Genomic DNA, 22497 nt, shown 5'->3' with positions numbered 1-22497 from the left:
GGGGACTTGAATGCATCCTCATGCAGCACGCTTCTGTTACACTTTTAATTGGTTCCTTTGTATTCCAACCAGCTCAAAAACAGGATCAATGAAAAGGATTCCATTGCTACTAAATTAAAAAAAGGGCTGTTTTAACGGAAAGTAAGGGAGACGTTGCACTGCAGTGCTTGTGTTTAGTATTACACATGTAATACTACTTCAATGACAAGTCTCATGAAACGCACAAATACCGTCACACTTGCGTGAAGATGCTTAAAAGAACATCTCGTTAAGAAAACATTCAGCAACAATCACAGAAATGAGGTAGAATTTTTCATATTGGTACACGTAATGCAGGATAATGACGCATTGAGAGCATTGTGTATGAATTGTGGGCTATGATTCCTAAAAGAGGAGCCTCTGCTTGCTTTGAGGAAAACATTCAAGTCAGACTTACAGTACTGTAGCAGCCATTCAAAATGTCCCTTCCCAGTCAAACGCCAGCCGAATGGCAGCCTACTCCCCTGCGACTCCCATTGAAATCCCCACCAACTTCCAGCCACTGGCCTTCTCCTGGGTGTGAATTTTTTTTTTCTTTTACTCTGACTCCACCATTTCACTGAATTACAGCGTCTGACCAGGAGATAATGCTTCTCTTTAGATCTTAATGTCAACAAATCATGACAAAAAGAATATTTTAGTACAAAGACTGACGTTTAAAAAGGAATTGTAGGGGACCAGCCAAGGACCTATCAAGAGAATTGGGGAAAATTTTAATGGCTACTACTGTAGAAGACCTTATGCATGAGCTTCATCAAACGGGAGGGCTTCTTTTAAGAAGGGAGAAAAGTGGAGAGAGACCAGCTTCTCTACTTGAGTTTAATGTGTTTTTTTTTTTTAAACTTACAAAGAGATTTTCCATTAACTTTTTAGGCTTGGTAAAATTTGGCTTTTGATTCCAGTTAGCACTGCATATTTGCCCTCAAATTAATAAAACCCCACCTTAGGACAACAATGGCCAATGATAGATTAAGTCAGTGTTGAGTCAGGGAGGCCTAAATATGGAACATTTTGTAAAACATTTTGCTTCATCTCACCAGAACCACAGAGTTTTGCAGTTCTGATTGTTTTTGTGAACTTGGTCTTATCATATCACTGGGCAGTGGTGAACTACAGTCAGTTTTAAAGGGCTGTATATTTTTTTGTTGTTTTTTCTGTTCTTCTTGTGGTACCCATTTAAATGTGCACTGCTGCTTGTCCTGCCTTGTTTTGACAGGTCCAAATTTACCTCATATTTTTGTTTACTATTGGATTTGATTAGTCCAAGGAGAACATTAAGTACTTTTTTTTGTTTGTTTTTTTGCTGTATACTTAATTTATAATACATTGTACTGTACATAATTGTATACATTTTGGAGCATAAACAACTTTCATTTAATCAATGTACATTTTGCAGAAAAATTTTTTTGTTTTTTGCCTTGATTATTACTGCCCAGTAAAACCAGCAAGTTGCAGGTTTGATATTTCCCTATACCCACCCACCTGGAGGGCTATAAATATAATATGAATTGCTCCTTGACCATTTTCCCTCTCAAGCCAAATGAATCATAAAGAAATAATGAGGATTGCACACTAAACAAAGAGCCGCAGCATCCCACTGGTAGGAGATGATGTGTATATTTCTGGATTTAAATGGACAGTATAATATTACATTTATATTATTCATATTTGTGCAGTTAAATTAAGGTAAAATGTATTTTTAGTTGACAATATGTCTTAAATGTTTGATATTATGGAGATGGTGGTATACATAGTTTGCAAATTCATTGTTATATGATTTTATTCACAGTTAAGTTTTAAAAGCTGTTTTTATCTTTGTAGGTTATTGACCAACTCATATGATGCTGAGCTTTATTTGAATCAAAAAGAAAAGTTAAAGAAAATGGAACTGAGTTGAGTCGTCTTGAAGACCATTTTGGTTGTGGCCGGACCTTTCAATTTTGGGCAACCTAAAGAAAACTTGACAATTACCTTAGGCTTATCTAAAACAGTTAAATTCAGATATACTTATTAATCCCAGTATTTTGCTTGGCAAAGTATTCGATAGAATAATAAAAAAACAACAAAAAAAACAAGAAAGACCTTTTACTGAAACAGATGACATATCTTTGTTATGAGAAGGCAACAGACAAGAAGCCCAAGCAACAACAGAGTTTATTAGAATACAGAATATTGCCTATATCAGTTTTGCCATAAAGCATAAAGGGTTAGAACTTTTTCAGGCTTTTAAAAGTCTGAAACACAAGCTTTGAATTGTTTTATTTAAAGAAAAAGATGAAGGAACTATCGCATCACTTACCAATGATAACAGGACCACTATCTTATAACTGTTGTTAAACATTGTTTTAAAAACTGTTGTTATCATATGCAGTGATGTGCTTGAGTTTTATGAAGGTGATGAACTCTTATGTTAATGAGCTTTTTGTTGTCACTTCTTTCAGTTCAACACATAAACACACCATGTGGCATGAACACAGTCTAATATTGTTCCTGATGCCAATTTTTGATCAACTGGAAACTCTGTAATATTTGCAGCAGTAACTTACCCTGCCACCCTTGGGCCCTCTGATGCCAGGAAATCCTCGTGAACCAGGGGGCCCCTAGATTTGTGTGTGGGCAAAACAAGTCTTTTAGTTAATCTATACATTACTACTGAAACTGATAGAAAAATTTATATTTCTTTAATCCAATGACCTGTTTTGTAATCAGTTACAAAAAAAAGGTAATTAAACAATTAAATTATTTTTAAGCATTCATTTTAACACAAGGTAGTATGTCTCTGCTTTGAAATAATTGGGAAACTAGAAGTTCATATACATGCTTTAGAGATTTTTCAATCCAACATGATAAATGAAGAATTTTGAGACAAATGTAAAATAAAAAAAAATGGCTGTCAGGTAAAGCCGGGCATACACTGTACGATCACTTGAATCGAGCCAAGTTTTAGCCTCGTGCATCCTGTGTTGTGTAGTATACAGGGGGTAACAAGGGGCGATTAGACTCTCACGACCACCTCCCTATAAAGAATTGTAAGGTCGAGAGAAAATAAAACATGTTTGAAATTCAGTCAGCCTTCATTAGGTGTTTGTGAGCAAATCCTGCTGTTGAAGCAGAGCAAAGAGGATCTACCAACCAATTTACCAGAATGTCGACCACTGTGCATGTGCAAACAATATAATTCTTCTTCTTCTACTTCCAGATTGACGAGCCCAACCAGCACCATTGCTCGTCGCGAAGTCTGACATGTGGTTTCAGAATGTACAGAGTGAGCAGTTAAATCACATCAGAGCATGGGGTCGTACAGTGTAAGAACTTACATAGTGAGCTGTACTATGTAAATACTGCTGTTTCATCGTACAGTACAACAATTAAAAATATTGTACAGTGTATGCGCAGCCTAAGTAAAGACCTGATAAGGTTTCTTCTTGTACAGCATCCTTACCTCTGATATGCAACCCTTTTGAAGGTAATATATGTAAAAGCTTATGGTAACAAAATTATTACTGTCTGAAAAATGTTTTAAAAGAATTTCTATAAAATACACAAAACTGAAATTATTTTTAATAATTGCTTCTGGTTGATCTTTGGGAAACTTTCTGGGAAAAGAACATTTCTACATTTTCTTCAATTTTACACTCACCCAAGTAGAAAAAGGCTTCACAATAGCAAACTTACTGGAATCCCCTCCAATCCCGGTGCACCTGTCTCTCCCGGTATTCCAGAATGTCCCTGACAGACGTAATATTATTCAAATTATGTAGTCAATTTTAAAAGGTAATGAATAACACATTCGAAAGAAAGAAAAAAAAAAACATTAGTACTTATTTCAGTCAACCTTTCTGAGCAAATCCCTTTCACATCCATTTTAAATGTAAAAGTGAATGCCCCCAGTGCAAGATTTGGGGTTCAGACTTACTCCTTACCATCGGCCCTGGTTCACCTGCAGGTCCTGGGATACCCATTTTCCCTCGATCCCCCTGAAAAACACGATGATATTTTATTATATGTCTGCAAATAATCCATATTATTATTAGTTGCTTAGAGAAACCATTATTTAACATGCTGATATTAGCAATTATTTTACACCTGATGGGTGTTTTTGTCCATTGGTTGAGTTGCTGTTACTGAACACTATAGTAGATCAATGTGATAGGGCAATAGTACAGTAGGACAAAAAAGGACAAAGGAAACCTTTTCTCCAGCCATTCCTGTCTCTCCAACACCCCCAATAAAGCCCAGCAGTCCCTAAAGGAAAGAAGAAATGTCCTATTTTATGTGTTTTTAATTTGTGAGCTATATTACTGCTACCCATTCATGACAACTTGTCTTAGGGGTTCAACAAAACAGTCTAATGCAGACACAGCAGGTGTCAAACACAAATTACCCTGAAATAGAGAGAAAAGTCTTTACCCTCTCGCCAAGCTTGCCGACCTCGCCGGTTATCCCCGTCTCCCCCTACAGCAAAGTAGATAAATTAGCATTTCACAAACTTAGTCAAGCATTTGATTTTTTGTTTTTTAAGGGAGCTCAGTTGAAATAGGCTTAGAAGCTTGTCCCTCTGTTGTGGCAGAGAATTAACATCTAATTTACACATTCTTGGATGATACGTTATCATGAAAGGGAACCAAACGGTGAGAGAATGTTTATTTAAAGATCACAGTAGTTCAGCAGTGAAGGTGCCACTTTTAAGTCTGACCTTGGGTCCATCTGAGCCTGCCAGTCCAGTAAATCCAAACCTCCCAGGCCTGCCCTGAACAGAAAATAAAAATCAGAGAAGTGCACAGTTTCACACAAATTGAAATTAACCATATCACACCAGGGACACATCATGTGTGAGTCTAACTTTCCCTTGAGAGGATGAGGCACAAAAGAAACTGACATCTGTTGCCAAATCAAAAAGATTCCTTAAGGATCCTTAATAATACAGAAAACAAAGAACTCTTTGTGGTCATTTTTTTTTTCTTTTATAATTAATGGATTTGGGAGACGACAGATTGAAGGAAACCTTGGAAAATCAAAATCTGGCAACATGTTCCTTGTACGTACTGTAGCTTGACAAGGGTTAAATGGTCTTAAATATGTAGTTGATAAAGATGCTTAATGTGACTTCATTTCTTTGAAATATTTATCTGAATACTAGGGCTCCATCTTATCCAAAAAAAATGTATATACAACCCTTTACAAAAATTATGGAATCACCAGTGCCAGAGCATGGTCTTTCGCTTGTTTTATTTAGTTGAAATAAAGCAAATCACAGACATGACCTAAAACTACAATCATTCTAAGTGGAAATGTTGTTGTCTTTAAGAGATACTATAGGAAATCAAGAAAAAACTTTGCGGTAGTCAGTAACCTTGATCAAGCAGAGGGAAAATTTTAAATAACCCAATTCAGAGGAAAATATGGAACCTTGTAAACCGAAACAAGCAAAAGGACACCTCAACACATCACTAGTACGTTGTCTAAACACCTCTGGTGATGATAACAGCTTGCACTCTGATGCATGGACTTAATCATTTACAAACTGTAGTCTTCATCAATCCAGCCCCAATGTTGCCTGATTGCTTTTGCCGAATCATCTTTGCAGGTTGGAGCCTCATCATGGACCTTTTTTTTTTCACCCTCCACCTCAGTTTCTTAATTGGGTCTAGATCTGGACTTTTTTCAGGCCATTACATTTAAATTACGTGGCTTTCTTTAAAGGAATATTTTCTTAGTTTTTGCTCTATAGCAAGATGCATTATCATCTTGAAAAAATATATCATCATCATCAAACATCCTTTCCTTCTATGGAATAAGGAAACTTCCAAAAATGTTAACATAATGCAGGCATTTATTGAAGATTTAATGAAAGCCACCTCTCTAGTACCTTTACCAGAGATGTAGCCCCAATACCCCATATCATTAATGACTGTTAAAATTAGCATGCTTTATTTAACCTTCCCCATAAAAATGACTTGTTATACAAATTTTGGTCTAAAAATATATATATATATATATTTAAAATCATACTTATATTACACTTTCCTTCAGTCAATTTAAAGAACTAGGTTTAAAAGTTTTTTGTTTGTTTTTTTGCAATAAAAAGTTCCTCCATCATAGTAAATAGCAATTTGCCGACCAATCTGGTAACATGAGGACACAGTGTCCAGTAGGACCTCTTTCAAAACAGTTTTAAAACAATAGAAGCAGCAGTCAGCCAAAGAACCAACAGACCCAAATTGCTCATTCATTCAAAGCTAAATTTAGGCAGAGCCACATGTGTGCTTCTGCTCAGCACGCTTTATGGTCCTGCATGAGAATTACTGCTGTGTCATTTTATTTTCTGACTGGTGTTGAGTTGCAGCGGTTATTCAATCAGAACTCACCTCGGCTCCAGCAGGTCCAGCTGGCCCAACTGGTCCCTCATCACCCTGATGAAAAGAAAGTCGCTGAAGCTGAAATGAAAATACATTTCACACATATTTAACTCGTTTCCAGAATAAGTAAAAGCAACCCCACCTGAAGTCCAGGTGTTCCTTCTGGACCTGGTAAGCCTCTTGTCCCTTGCCTTCCCTGTTGAGGAAATATTGAGGGCATAAATTCACTTCATCACATCTGTTGAAATGGGCTCATGTTACTTTACTAACCTTTGATCCCTCAGGGCCATTTTGTCCTGGTGGGCCAATATCACCTGGGAAGCCCTGTGAAAATCCCAGAAAATGAACATTAGGTGTATAACCACATAGCTGTGGAGTAACAAATACTGCATATATTTACTTCAGTTTTCATTAAAGAAATAGAACATAAAAAATGCACCTCTGGGCCAAAAGGACCAGGCTTTCCATCAAGGCCTTTTTCTCCAGGTTTTCCCTAAGAAACGGCAAAGTAAGTATTTCATACCGGTCAGTTTTTATGTAATCAAATTTGTGTGTAAAACGTATATAATGTGGCATTGTGACTGAAATCTAATATCTAATCTAATATCTTCACTTTAAAAAAAATCATATTGCACCGATTTTACCCAATGGCATGACAGATCTTATAGTATAGGTAGTCAGAAAAGATTCAAGTATCTTTAGCTACAGAAATGGGTTCTCTATGAAGCTATTGTATGCATTATACCTGTTAGATATTCAAATGGCAGAAATTATATATAAAAATGAATCTCCATACTTAAATGGTTCTAAGTAAAATTTGTTTTTTCTTTGCTGGTTGTTCTATCATGGCTGTGCTGTGCAGAAAATACCTGTGGTCCAGGATTTCCACGAGGACCTGGTAACCCAGGAGAGCCTCTGGTACCCTGAAAAATTAAGTTAATTTTAATGACAAGTACAATCATCAAATAAATGAGAGCAGCAGAAAGACCATTAAAGCAAACATTTAAAAAAAAGGAATGAAAATGGAATACTACAAACAAATTGAACACATTAATTCAGGGAAAAAATAAAGTAGTGCACTTAAAAAAGTGACTTTTTGGTGCAGTAAACTCTATTAGAGTATTCGTCATAATTTTTACTCTATATTTTTAAGCTTCAGTAAAACTGGAGTTTCTGAAGTAAAATGAAACCTTTTTTTTATGTAATACATGAATTTTGGGCAGAGAGTAAGTTTTGCTAAAATTTCCTTATGATATTTAAACGTTTAATAGCAGTATGTACATAAACCTAAAAATACTACATAAAGTTGACTCTAAAAATGTGCCGTTTTGCAACACACGCACGGTGCATGTGCACTGTAGCTGCAGCAGAACTGATTCTGCTCCGACTCCAGACGTTACAGGATCACACACAGAGCAAGAGGTAGTCCCGACAACAGTTATTTTGGCAGGGTGCAACAGTACTGCAAAAGCCTGCTCACTGCTCATGGGATTGATATATGTCCTGAACTTGGCATACCCTCACATTTTGCGCTACACTTTTGAAGTCTTCCAAAATCTTTTCCTGGAGCTTTCTTCTGCTTGTCTAAGATTAAGTCTAAAATAGCAAGTCAAGAAGGTAAACACAGACGTCTCTTTCCAAAAGGACAATCTCTACCGTTTTCTACTTGAAGGCATTTCCAGGCCAGATAAGATACAAGTCCAGTGCTCCCAGTTTTCCTTCTAGAGGGAGGTTTCCAAAAGGTTTCTTTTGGTCATGATCTATGAGTAACCTATCTTATGACTTTAGAAAAGGATTGGAGCATACTGTAGACGGACCAGTTGTCAAGATATTTGCTTTTTTTATCACTTCCCCCTAAATTCATTTATCAAGGTTTGAGTGGGATCCATATTAAAAGTGTAATCATGCCCAAAAGGCTAAAATGGAGAAGGTAAAAAAAAAATGTAAATAAATAAATAAATAAAACCCTGATAAGACTACAGCTGTACCTTCCAGTTTGAGTCCAAGGCTCCACCTCATGTTCGGTCCACTTCATAATCACATTCAACCATAAAAGTTCCATGCAAATCACCGCATGATTGTCATTGTGTGTTTAAATAAGTCAGTTGACCAATGTTATTTAATGTTAACCAATAGAAACCACAGCCAAGAGAGTGGAAAAAACCCAACAACCTGCAGATAAACTGAGATGATTGTGTTACAGGCTGAAAGTCAAATAAATATATATTTGGTCGCCACCATACATGAAAGGAGAGAATATTAATGACACCTTAAGGGTCTGATGTAGACTGATAATATTAACAAGGACATCCAGGCAGCATTGTGCTTATCGCTGATTGAAATTTTAAAATGTATGGATACATTCACAGAATTATTTTGTTCTTGGTTGTTAGCTGATAACCAGTCATTATCTTGGGTCAGGAAACATTGGTAATCACTAAAAATGTGTTCCCTCCTAGTTCTCCCATTTCCAAAGTCTCTGGCATAGTCAAATCATCATCCCACACCATTACGCATGGGTGATTTGGCGGTATTTAAATGTTAACAGCAATTCATGTGAACTGGGAAATGTGCAGACTTTGATTTTGAGTTTAAGCTGTTTTTTTGTAATAATTTGTCACAGGACCTGTCAGGGCCAACAGTATCACACTGTGGTTTCTGATCTGATAAACATAATCTATGATTAAAGCTACATATGAGGAGAAATTATGATGCAATTTGGCTTCAGTTCCCCTTAGTCAACATCTGTGTCACATATTTCCCCTTTCTCCAAAAAATAAGAGTCCATACAAATGGGGTCACAGTTGGCATTAGCATGTGCACATTTCTACACCAAGTTTGTTTTTGATAAACCACAACCTTTGTGAGGAAAGTGGCATATACAAGATTTAGGACATGTTTTGCATATATGCAAGCTTGATAGGTCAGACCCCAGGGCAGAGATCAAGTTATTGCTGACAAAGCCCAAAGACATCTGTCCATCTGATGTTTCATCCAACCACTGAAACATCAAAGTACTTCAATCTCTCCACTTGAGACAAAGACTGACCCCAGCCCAGCAGGATCAATTATAACCCCAGTAGTTCTACAGACAGAATCAACAGTGACGGATAATCTGCTAGCCATGAGTTTTCCAAACTGGACACCAGGCTAATATGGCTTGTAATGCTGTCTATACACATCTCAAACAGCACAAGGGGAAACCTGGACAGAGTCCAGCCCACACTGAGAATAAGTCCACATCAATGCTGAGACTGTGGAAGAGCACATTGTCTGGGTATACAGGTACTGTATAGCCTTGAACAGAAGCCCAAATAGCCCACACTTGAAAAGATCCCAACAAATATGTAAAAAGGAAACTGTCATGGGCCTTTGCCAAATCCACAAAATATGTTAAGCAGACAACAAATTCTAATGAACCTGTCAGCAATTCAACAAGATTAAAGATTTTACCTGTTACATAGCAATGATGAAAATGTCCTTAAAGCTACAGTGTGTAATTTTCAGCGACATCTAGCGGTCAGACTGCAGACCGCAGCAACATGAACATCTCCCCCCCACCGCTTCTCCCCCCCAACAGTACGGCGAGCGTTACGGGACAAAATTTCTTCCACGACGTCCACATCACCTACCTTCTCAAGTGATGAGGTTTGTTTACATAGATAATTTTACAGATAGTATTTCATTAGTCTGTGTAGGGTATAGATTTCATGTAGACTTAAGATAATAAATATACCCGTTATTTTTTCTACATCGTTGTGACGTTTTGGTGAGCTGCTTTGCATGGTGATATAAACAGACGAAGTAATTGTAGTCATTAGTTTAACAGCGAGATTGTGTTCGCTGGAAGGATATATATTCCCCGTTTACAGAGTCTAAGTCATTTTGGTGGCACGGGGTTTACAACGCGAGGAAGAGGGAGAGGACGAGGGCGAGGGCAGGGAGGCCGTGCAGCTAGGGCCAGGCGAGAGAGGGGAGCCAGCGGGGTGAGAGCAGAGGAGGAAAGGCTTGAAGATCTCCAAAGGAGCTGGAGAGAAGTAACCGAGGTATATATCCAGAAAATCATTTTACAGAAAATTACTGAATCATTACCTATGAAACGTCAGGGATGTTGCTGAATAAGTATACTGGAGAGGAACAGCATCATCACGCCGCAGCATGTTATTGTTTTAGACAGGTCTGAGCATCCTGTACTCCAAAAACTGCAGTGATATTAGACAATTGTGTGTGTAGGATTAATTACCTGTCCAAGAGAAAACTGGCAACTTGAGCGTCACTTTGAAAACCTTTTTCCTCCATCAGTGACTTCCATCGTGTAAATGCCGTGCCAATGTTGATCCGTGTTTTTTGCCGTTTCTTGTCACGCTTGCGTTTATTCTCGTCGTGTTTCCGCTTCTTAGATGACGGGGGTTCGGTGTCCGCCGCTTTTCGTTGTGATACAGAGTAGGCATGATCCTCCATTCGTCTGATGTTTGGCCACACAGTGCCAAACAGTTTGCAAAGTCACTCACGCCTGCCGCCTTGTTCACCTTTCTTGTTACTGAGGCGCAGTATACCTGCTTCTTCTTCTTCTTCTTTGGTTTCAGGCAGACTAAACGCTTCTCAGGCATAATACTGCCATCTACTGTTCAGTACCGTCTCAGTTCATCTCTCTCAACTTGCCGTAGTTATTTTTGAGCGTCATGGGAGATCTCGCAATCGCTAGTTTGTTGCCTCTGCGCTTGCCGTAGCGCAAAGATGTCAGCCTCCATGGCTGCGAGACCCGCTCCTATGTAATTATAAATAACGAATTCTAAGGCAACGCAAATATTATGGTTAAAAGGCTGAGCTCATAGGTGATGATAAATAACATAGTTATGTATAATATATTAAATTTCTGACTTTATATCCCTGTAATTATTACACACTGTAGCTTTAACACATAAAGATGTAAAGACACTAAAACAACAATCTGCTTCTTTAAGGAGGACATCTCTAAGGCATCTGCTGCCACATCAGTAGGACTTACCTTGTCCCCTTGGAATCCACACTCGCCTTGATCTCCAGTTAAGCCGACATCACCCTTTATTAAAAATATGCATTAATATTATAAATGTTCAATAAGATGTGTATTACAGCACTTTTTAGTTTAGGTTGATCAGAATTTACATTACTATTCATATTTTATAACATCTAACTAATTGGTAACATGTCAACAATATCATGAAAAACAAAGATGCAGATCACCTTATCACCTTTCAGTCCTGCTTCTCCTTGATTTCCAGGTAATCCCTAAAAAAAATATCAACTATAAAATCAAAATGATTTAGTTTATTAAATATCCACATAGTTTGATTCTTAAACTAAGAATAATCAGTATATTTTGTATACGGAATTAGCAACCATTCCAAGACTGTGATAATGTAAGTTATTTGTATTGGTGTTAGATACAGCCAAACAGAAAAAAAAAAAACAGATAAAAAAGTAAGAATAACCTTGAGTCCTGGAAGCCCCGGTAACCCCATCATGCCACCAAGGCCCATGTCTCCCTGTACCCAAAACCACATTTAAAACAAAACCTTCACATTCATAAATAGTGGAAAAATATCAAAATGTGCATAAAAAAATAATAAAATGTTTGGAATTATCTCAGAAACCAGTCTTGCTTGAAAATGTAACTTGATGGTTTTTGGCCCTTTTCCCGAAGTTTTCAATGGTTTTTACTATCTCCCCCTCTTGTAATCAATAGAAAAGATGAAAGTATTGATGTTGTCACGACAGCTAAAACCCTAAACACTCTTTTTTTTTTTTATAACCTGCTGCAAATGATACTTTATGTCAACACTTACAATAAGCCCATGGACTCCACATGGACCAGGAGCTCCCAGCTCACCCTGAGACAAGAAGCAGGAAATAGGATTTAGCAGAAATAAAAGCATCTGATCATGATGATAGGTAAAAACTACCTCTTTCTACTCTAGTAATATTTTGTTCAGCAGCTTTTAAACCATTGACCCCTTAAACCATATTAACCATTAACTCTGTATAGGGCTAGTTATTGCTTTTGGTCAGTGAGGTCTAGAAGCAACAGCCATTCAGTCAAGATACTACTACGTTGCTGGACATGTCATCTTGGCATTTGACTAATAAAATGAGTCCTTGGATTATATGTTACCTACAGTTAATTCAGCTTAAAAGAAGTTAATAAGTTAAGAAAAATGGTAAAAACCTAATTGAAAAGTTAACAAGTTATGTTATAAGTTATTAAGCAAAGTTAAAAAGTAAAAAAAATCTAAGTGCCTGTGTCAGCATTAATGTTCTATGGTTATCTTATAACAAAAAAAAAAAGATTTCTTTTACTCTGAGTTTGCCTTGAGTCTCTAATAGAATAACTATATATTTTTTTTTCATTTTTACATATTAGGGCAAGTTACCTTTTATTGTTAATACCCTGACCTTGATTTTTGCAATAAAACACATACATATTTTTTTTAATGTTACAAAGGTAATATTTTGGATTTCAAAAAGCATTTCATTGAGTGCCTTACAAAGGGTTAAAGATGACTCTAAATCTGACTGCAGTATACCACGGTTCCTCATAAATTCAATTCAGTTGAGTTTATTTATATAGGGACAATTCACAACACACATCATCTCATGGCACTTTACAGAGAAAGCTCAACCAGATCATACAGTCGAAATCTCAGGTCCGCGGATGTGTGGCTGTAAAACAGGCTGAAATCATTACACTTCCTCTACCATGCTTTGGGGGTTACGATGATGTGTTTGTGCCAAGATGCTGGATTTACTTTTTTTTCCTAAATTAAATGTTTATACTGGCAAATATTTCTAAATTTGTCAAAATTACATTGCTCCATAAGTGTAGAGGTTCATTAAAATAAACTGTGCAAACCCAAGTTAAAAAGCTGAATACTGTCTCAAACCAGCTTTATTTAGTCTTTATGTATCTTTTCTATTCTGACTTGAATTGTGTTAAATAATTACTCCCAGTGATAATACTGTTACTTATTTTAGAGTTGAACTTACATGTAAATAATTCTGATTATGTCCCACAATAAAAACCCTTGAATTAAATGAGTGCACTTTATTTTTATGCTGAAAGTGGGTCTATATTTCAAACCTGTATTGAAGCATTCAGCATTTTTTGTATTTTTTATGATAAATGCTGTTTTTCTTCACCTCTGATGACCCGAATAAAAACTCTCCCATGACTGCGTTTAGCTTTTCATGGGACAGATTTAGCCTCTGAGACAAAGAGGCTTTTTGTCCAAACGATCTAAACCCAAATGCCGCTTGCCCCCATCTACACTAAAGGTTTCTTATAGGGGAGAAATGGAGGGTGCAGCATATAGCATAGTGTGGCCTTCAAATCGCCTCCTTGGGTCTCTCTGCGAATGAAACAACATGACTCAGGCCAAATGAAAAATCCCTTCTTCCCACTGCAGGGAGAGGAAATGTAGCCTCCAGCTGACTGTTGGAGGTCAGGAAATCTTTAATCTAACACTGACTCTGTCATTCACAAGCAGATAGGGTCAAACTTGGAAAAGAGAAGCAGTAAGTCATACGGGTGCTGCTGACCTTACATGAGCATGGATCATGACGGGTGTGTGGAAAAACTGCAGGGAATTGCTTTATAGTCTTGCCTAAAATGGTCCTGCTGTAATGGAATATGCAAAAAGCTTAGACCTCTGCATCTCCCAGTGAGTATGCAGCAGTTTATTTACAGCTATAGTGAAAGAGATAAGAACTGCTGTTGTTTTTTTTGCATCACTCATACAAGCTGACTTTCCAAAAGAAGATTTTTCAACTGTGTCGGACTCACAACCGGTGAGTGAAAATGGGGACGAGCACGTAGGACTTATTTAAGTAAACAATATCACCAGTATGATTGATAATTAGGAGGACCACTTATTTGATGATCCACACAGAAATAGAACATCCTCCACTTTACCTTTGAAGGGGATATTTCATTTGAAAAAAGTTCCACTTACTGGGTTCCCATCAGGTCCGGGGGGTCCCCGTTCTCCAGGGTTACCAGAAAACCCCTGAGAACAAAATGTAAGCAAACAAACTTGTAAGCTGACCGGAAAGGAAAATGTGCGACATTACAATAATTAAACACTACAGCTGCTGTTCTGATTAATAAAAGTATTAGAGTAGGATAGATTTGCCAGGTAAGGGATTACACCAAACATTGGGGATCAACAAAGTGGCTCCCAAAACAGAAGTTTGCATATATAAGCCAAGCAAACCCCGTTAAGTATTCTCCCAGTGCTTTCATTTTTTGAGGACCGCAAGGAAAATCTGAGGATAAGTGTTTTCAAACGACAAGTGTTGATGTGTGTGCACGGCCCCTAGAGCAAAACCCTCAGGACTTGCCTGAATGGATGAATAAAGCTGCTTTCGACCAGAAACTGCTGAGTGTGCCTTTTCATTTTTTTACTTCTTAGTTGTGTGACTTTTACAATAGGAACAGAACAAGAGGTGTATGAAGCGGCCACGGGGCCATGTGCCTGTCACTATCCCAAGGTCAACCTGCCACACTTCATGGATAAACACTTGGCTAGAGAAAGGTAGGGCTGTGGGACATATATGACAGATGGCAGAAATAAGGAGGTCTCCCTCAATCTCTGTCTGCAGACTGAGAGGAATAGATTTTGTGTAATGGGATGCCAGATGAGAATGTCTTAGCTGCATCGTTACTTAGACAAATTAATGAAGAATTATGGGATCTGTGTGATCATTATTGATATTCAACTGGGTTTGGGAAGGTGAAAATCGTTTTTATTCAAATTATTCACCTTAGCAACCACAGGTTTTGCGTAAAGGTCAAGCATTACGTTTCACATGTATGTGAAAGAAAAGAAGATCATTGTTACTGGATTTGTATTAACCCTACCACCACCCACCAACACAAGACCCAAAATGAAATGCCTTTAGAAATCATCTGATTAGTACATAGAGACTACCTGTGTGTGATTTAATATCAGACCACAACAGTAATGAAACAGTTTCATAAAGGCTGAAGACAACTTCAAAGCAGCATTAGTTTATAAAACAAAATGATCAGGCCCATTTAGTGAACTAAACTGAATAACACAGACATCATATGAGACATATGAGAGAATCAGCCAAGAAACACATTAGCTGTTTCTCAATATGTGTACTTGTGCGTTCTAATGTCTAATGTGCTTGTGTGCTCATGAACCTCACCCTCAGCCCAAGCACTGTTCCAGTTCACAAGAACACAAGACAGACAAAGTACCTGGATGTTGTTCTGGCCCCTCCCTCTTCACCCAGTATGCATCAGAGCAGACTGTTCTCAAGATTGACAGCTGTCCCAGCATGCACCGCGGTAGCAGCCGCTTCCAGTGGAGCGCTCACAGAGCTCTGAGTATTAAGTTAAAAGTTCACTTTTCTGTTGCCGTTTGCTTTTATAAATGTAAGTTTTAAGATCATTTGAGGACTGTGGCAACCAGCGGAGATCCGAGGCTAACCACAGCAGGGCTGACGTTAGCCCTTCTGCAGCAGCCCTCTATCTGCATAGCTGTGTATGAAGTACCGCTGGTTCTGATGGTGATTTTTTTTATTTAATTTGACAAAATGTTCATTTGATTTGTGTTTATCCTACTGTGATAATTAATATCCCCCCACCAAATGAAAAAGGTAAGAATCTATTATTATCTAGAGACTGTTAAAAACGGGAGGTGAAATGCAGCTCCAGACGAGCAGAGCATGTGGTGACATCACAAGCACGTTTCTGTTCCAATTGACCCATATTTATTCTGCATGTTCCCGTTCTCCCCAATTCCATACTTTTCTGTGTTCTTATCAAGAACATACTTAGCGAGAACACAAGTCCGTACTCGCATTCTTATGAAATGAGAAACGGCCATTATAACTCTGGTAGAGCTGCAGTGATACATATCTAAGGTGGAACTGTTAGTCATGGACTCAGTAGATATGACCTTTATGGATTGTAAGGAAAGAAACTATAATAACTAATCTTCTCATTTTAACTGGCATATATGGGGAAGGGGGTGAGACCAAAGTAACATCCCACATGAAAAACTATTATATATTTGTCAGAGAAAAACTAAAGCCTTTTTACTTCACAAATAGAAATGGAGGAAGTCATGATTGACGGTGATTGACTGGCATATTAACCTAGAGGACAATAAACATAGAGGACCCTAAACATAGAGACAGAGCTGCAATGCAGGTATTTTGAGCATAGTAATGTAATGTGTTAAGAGTGGGTGACTTTCCAGCCAGTTAAAACTTATTATCTTATAAACTTCTTATCTTATAAACTCTGTATAAAAGACTTATAAATTACTATTCACAGATGCTTCTGGCAATATGACTCAGTTTTAACTTACTTTGATAGCACAGACGTCATATGCATGATTAGACACATTTTCTTAAAGACTTAGAAAAGTTAGAGGAATTGGTGGCAGACAAATTTAGCATAAAAAATAGAAATGTTCTTGGTCATAGTGTTATAACATAATGAAAAAACTATGATGGGAATGAATACTTTTGCAAAGCACTTTTTATGGTGATTCCTAAGTAATACATTTAAAACTGGGTGGAGGATGTGTTGAAGCAACATCTTGAATTTCCCTTTTTCCCCTTATAATAACATTTATTTTGCTGCGTAAAACAAATTTCCATTTCTTTCTGTTTTATTTTCCACTTTACCACTCAGACAAGAAAGAAATTGAGAATAGCAGACCTCACTTTTCACTAAGGAGGGAGAGAAATGGCAAACTCACAGCTCAGTGATTACATGCATACTTTCAACCTCAAGATGTGTCACAGACCACAATTGCATAACAGTGTTAAGTAATCAGTTACATCCAGACAGAGCATGGAAAGTAGTCAGTTTCTACATGTGTCCAGCAAAAAAAAAAAGAAAAAAAAAAAAGTTTTTTTTATTTTCTGTGTTAGTCTGCAATAATCGGGAGCTTGCTTTCAGGCATCAATGATATCACACTTCCGTCATCTGCGGTTAAAGGCTCCATAGAGTCAAACCCAAGAGTTACACATTGCCATATCTTTATAACATAGCCCACAGAAGCCCATTAATAAGCACAATGTCAAAGTATGAACATTCCTTCTTAGTGAAAAACACAGCACATCAATCAAAGAAATCCACTTAAAATCTTAAAACTCAGCAAGAAAGGTGACAAACTCTAGAGACATGAACGACCAAGGTCCAGGATACTATTCAGAGTTCATTTCTTGCCAAGAAAAACAAAATCTAGCTGAAAACCTTCATAAAAAGGGTTACCTCGTTTGAGCTAATTAAGATGTCTGAAGATTACCATATATGTAATTTATGGTTACAGAGTGCAGGGGGGCTGAATAAAATTAGAGGCTTTTAAAGGATGCTCTGCATTTTATTTGGGGTTATCAAAGTAAAAAAAGGTTGAATTACAAAAGGAGCTACTTACGGTTGTACTTTATTCTTTAGGACTATCACACTAAACAGAGTTACCTGACTTTTAAAGTTTCACTGCATATTATCCAGGAATGATTAGGTGACTCCTACAGATGGCACTACTTTATATTTTAGAGCAGGGGTCTTCAACACCATCCAGGCCAGAGACCCAAACTGATGGTGAGATGGAGCGCAGAGGCTCTGTAACCATTGTCGCGCACCTCAAAAAAATCCTAACTACAGGTAGGTAGGTCGAAAACCCGTGTAGACCTCAAGCGGAAGTGCGCAAAAAAAAAACAGCTATGATTGGTCCTTGGTATGCCTTTCCGGCTGTCTGTGTGGTCGTCCTTCCCGATTTGGTGCCGAGACGCGCCATTTTTAAAAACCAAGGAGTAATAACAACAATGGATAACCACAACGAAAGGTTAATCGAGGAGGTTAGGATGTACAACCACTTGTACGATGCCTCAGACATGTTGTTTTGGAAAATAAACACTCCCGCCGGCACCGCCAAAGAAGTTCTCGTGACCCTCCTCCGAAGTTCTCGTGAGTTCTCGAATAGGCTCCCCCTTGCGCTTTGGCGGGAAACTGCTGTGCGTCCCCAGAAAATCCAGACCGATGTTGCAGAAGCATACCAGCAAAACTGGTTCATGACCAGACGCAAGCGACATTGCGGTTGCAGAAGTATAATAGGTCCTTAAGTGTAAAGAAGCCTAAACAAAAATGTGAACCACATGTTAAAAATATCCTTTTCATGCTACTAAATAATTATTGATCCATCTCTCTTGGCTACAAAAAATCAATCAATTTGTAGTCGTAATCTGAGAAAATGCAATAAATTCAGAAGGTATGAGTACTTTTGCAAGGAACGATTTATAGGACTCCTCAAAATGCTCACATTTCCCACAACAATCCAATGCATTATGTGCTGCTCAGGAAATTTTTTCAAAAGCCATTGGAGATTTTACATAAAGTTAACTTTTGAAATACTCTACAGTGTCATTGTTTTACATTCATAATAAGTATGTTGAGAGAAAACTTTACCGGCCTACCCATCTTGCCCTTCTTCCCATGCAAACCAGGAATTCCCTATAAATGAGACAAAACACAGCATGATAACCTTAAAGGGGCAACAAGAATGACAAATCTTAACAGTACATAAAATTGTCATTTTTTATATTACAAAAATTAAATTGACAATGAAGACACATCCATGACACATTTCCCCACTGCTTTCAGTAATTCTGTCATTATTTCCATCTGGCAAAGAAAAAAAAAACTGACAAAGTCCAGTTGTTTTGATTTAATGGTTTGGAGGTTGACGGTGATTTGATTTATAGTTGGTTTTCTTTAAATATAGATCCATCTTCTACACTCAAGCATTATCCATGACTGTATGTGGGTTGTGGTGTTAGTTCTGATCCAAACACTATTTAAAGAATACTAGTTCTGAGGACGTCTGCCTCAAGTATCTCATTACAGAAAAAAGTTAAATGTATTTCTATTTCATAATTTGGTCTAAGGACTGTCACAACATAACCCTGTATGCAAGACACTCTCACAGCCACTAATACTTACTCTCTCCCCATCAGGACCAGGAAAGCCAAAAAGCCCTGGGATGCCAATGTGACCCTGGAGGGATGAATAAAATATGGAACAGCGTAATAGAAAAAGCACACATAAATGAAATGAAAAAAGCAATAGGATGATAAAAAGGACACAGTGAAAATGAGAAAAAGATGGTGACATTGTTCAGATGGATGATATGGCAGACCAGCAAACAGATTTCTCTGCCATCTGTTACAGTTCTGCCAGGTTTTTGTTACAGAAGATTTAAGGAGCCAGGCCTTGAAGTAAGTGTATATGCCCATGGACTGCATGGTGCTGGCTTCCACGATGTAGTCCAAGGGCACATACCCTCGCATCAGGGATCTCTGAAGATCTTTGTCCAAAACCTGACCATCAGCAATGGAAAAAGCATTTGATTGAAAGCCTTGAAGATTAAAATAGTTTTACTATCTACTGTCTTTACCAATAAAACTATATATAATTTTCTAAAATCCTATTAGTACCACAATAAATTTGCAACATAAAATTCACCCTGTTGAATAGTATTCTGTCTTGAACCATCAACACCTTTCAGAAATGCAGACCTGCACACAAGCATATCAACCAGATACAGTGTTTAACATGTTGGCTAAAAATTTCCTGTTAGGTCTTAACTAATCAGAACACCTTTCATATCCTCCATACTACAGTACAAGCAAACTGCAGTAATGTGTTATGGATTTCTTCCAACATTGGCTTTCCTCTTGCCACCTTTCCACAAATGTGTGGAGTAAATGGATTGCATCTTTACTGATTCTCCCCTCCCAGCAGAGGACGTTTACAACTGGCCCAGACTTAACCTTGGCCTGTTGGCTGCTGTTTCTTTCTAGTGTTGCCCTTACATGGCCTTTCAGTTTAGGCAAACCACAATGTTTTCGTAGGTTTGCAGCTGTGCAATGGTCTTTTGGCCTTTAGATTATGGACTAAACACAGAGCTATGAAAAACTTGTTGTGATATTGTTTTACAGCTTTACCCTGCCTTAGCCCGCCCCTCAACTAATAATGCCTGACCTGTCTGTTTTTTTCATCACACTGCTTTTGGTGTTCTCTAGAGATATAATACAATATAATATACTGCACAACACTTTGAGAGGTTTTAATTGTACATTGCAAAAAAAATGAAATCTAACTGAGTTAATTTCTCTTCAAATAATGCATTGTTTCATGAATTGAACAGGTAATGGAAACAGCCTACCAGTGGAATACTGTATGACAATTTACATTTAAAATAAGAAAAATAAACAACTGCATTGTCCTATTTCACTGTATAATATCTAATTATCCTATTTTTAAGATAGTAATTCCATTGGCAAATTGTTTTATTGATATTCTCAGATTAAAGGGGAAAAAAACTTATTTAAAATTTCTTTGCTCAGTTTCTTTGCAGTGAAAGTTTACAATGAGATATTCGTCACATATCAAATAAGGAGAAAGTTAAAATGGTGTGATTTTTAACAAGGCTTTGTGTCGTTTATGAATCTGTAGGTTTGTGTAGCTACACTGGTTACACGGGCATGCAGAGGATTTATTGGCTTATTCAAATCAGACATGCAAATTTCATCAAGTACAAACAAAGGATCTGTTATGTAGCTATTGGCTTTGTGGTGTTATTCAGTCAAGATCAAAACACAATTCTACATAGTTTGTATTAAACATCAAAACAAAAACAAAGGAAATCCTTTTAGTATCTACTTACACAGACACCCTTTGGTCCTATTCTTCCTACGGGCCCTGGAAAACCCTGAAATGTAATATAATAAAAAGATATTTTGTCAAACAGTGAAAGAGCTTCAACTATTGAGAGAAAAATAAATGTAGATCAAATTATGCCTGGGAATACATGAGAACAGGAACACTACCTACAACAGAGTTAAACTTTCTCTCCTTGAAAATAAAAATGTGCACGCTTAGCTCAGTATATATTCCATTGCAGACAGCTTTATCTTTATGACCATGAAGTCAAAGTTCTTCAGGATCTGCAAATGGTAGGGGGTGCTAAAAGCTAATTTATTACACATCTCTGAGCATCTACAGGATCTGAATTCTGACATAGAGAGCACTCTGAAGCAGAAGGCACAGAGACTTGCACGGAAACTCTATTATATCCTAAACACATGAGAGCTCTAAAATTAGCAGGCATATAATAGATTTTTTTTTATTTAAACTTAAAGCTGAATAGGACATAATTTTAAATGTAAAGAGACTGTATAGCTGTTATATTAATGACTTTACCAAGAACTGGGACAGGAGATGACGTCCACAACTCAGAGGGACAGAGGAAACTTGATTGTACTCAGAGAGATGAGCTATTACTCACACTTTTATTACTTTCTTTCCTTCAGGGTAAAACTTTCTTTGAAAACCTTTGACATCATTTTTTAAGAAGTCCAAGAGTTTTCACTCATGTCATGCTCAACACCTTTTTCATTAAATTCTCTTATCACATTAAATTAAATGCTGGAAATATATATATATTGTTTCAAAGTTGCTGTATTAACACATTTAACACATTTCATAATTTTGTTTTAATTTCACTAATAAAGTGATACATTTAAAGCTTTTATTTTTTAGTATTTACAGTTTTTCACTCTTATATATATATTTACCTTTTTACCCAAATTAAAGAACAAAAAAGGAATGCTTTAGAAAATAAACAACAATAGATAAAATGCTGTCAATTTCTTTCTTGTTTCTTTCTACACTGTGTGTGAGCGAAAGTGTTGGTGTGTGTGCTTGGCCCTGCTCAATCAGCACCGCAACGCTAGATTTACTGCACCTGCCTGCCAGGATAGCCTTTGGCCCCAGGCTTTCCATCATCTCCCTGCTCACCCTGTAGAAACAAAGACAGCACAAAATTCAGAGCTAGAATTGGACAGGGATCAAGGAGGGAAACAAAAAGAAGAAGAGCTAGTTGATTGGAGGAGGAGCTAACTTGTTTCTGAAAATAAAAGGTGCAGATAGCTTTTTCATAACTTCAGTACTAAAAGACATTAAGATAGAAAAAAAGATTTGAAGATGACTAACCCTGTATTCATGTAGCAGGCC

General features: G+C 37.4%; 1 protein-coding gene across 4 annotated transcripts in view; it reads right to left on the bottom strand.

The window, feature by feature from the left end:
* col27a1b (collagen, type XXVII, alpha 1b) overlaps nt 1-22497 on the bottom strand; it is a 119033-nt gene that overhangs the window by 41391 nt on the left and 55145 nt on the right. For 2 of the 4 annotated variants that reach the window (XM_038300418.1, XM_038300427.1), the window contains exons 9-28: nt 22229-22282; nt 21149-21193; nt 19423-19476; nt 18889-18933; nt 14390-14443; nt 12227-12271; nt 11873-11926; nt 11625-11669; nt 11407-11460; nt 7268-7321; nt 6838-6891; nt 6669-6722; nt 6541-6594; nt 6408-6452; nt 4736-4789; nt 4450-4494; nt 4231-4284; nt 3963-4016; nt 3715-3768; nt 2586-2639 (exon numbers count right to left, since the gene is read on the bottom strand). In XM_038300418.1, coding sequence (XP_038156346.1) covers nt 2586-2639; nt 3715-3768; nt 3963-4016; nt 4231-4284; nt 4450-4494; nt 4736-4789; nt 6408-6452; nt 6541-6594; nt 6669-6722; nt 6838-6891; nt 7268-7321; nt 11407-11460; nt 11625-11669; nt 11873-11926; nt 12227-12271; nt 14390-14443; nt 18889-18933; nt 19423-19476; nt 21149-21193; nt 22229-22282 — 1026 coding nt within the window. Of the gene's footprint in view, nt 1-2585; nt 2640-3714; nt 3769-3962; nt 4017-4230; nt 4285-4449; nt 4495-4735; nt 4790-6407; nt 6477-6540; nt 6595-6668; nt 6723-6837; nt 6892-7267; nt 7322-11406; nt 11461-11624; nt 11670-11872; nt 11927-12226; nt 12272-14389; nt 14444-18888; nt 18934-19422; nt 19477-21148; nt 21194-22228; nt 22283-22497 lie in introns of all 4 variants that reach the window. The other 2 variants (XM_038300398.1, XM_038300406.1) reach the window with 2 other exon arrangements.

This window comes from Cyprinodon tularosa, unplaced genomic scaffold (genome assembly GCF_016077235.1).
Source record: "Cyprinodon tularosa strain WSP-4 unplaced genomic scaffold, ASM1607723v1 ctg112, whole genome shotgun sequence".
NCBI lineage: Eukaryota > Metazoa > Chordata > Actinopteri > Cyprinodontiformes > Cyprinodontidae > Cyprinodon > Cyprinodon tularosa.
This window is presented reverse-complemented; position numbering and strand designations above follow the sequence as displayed.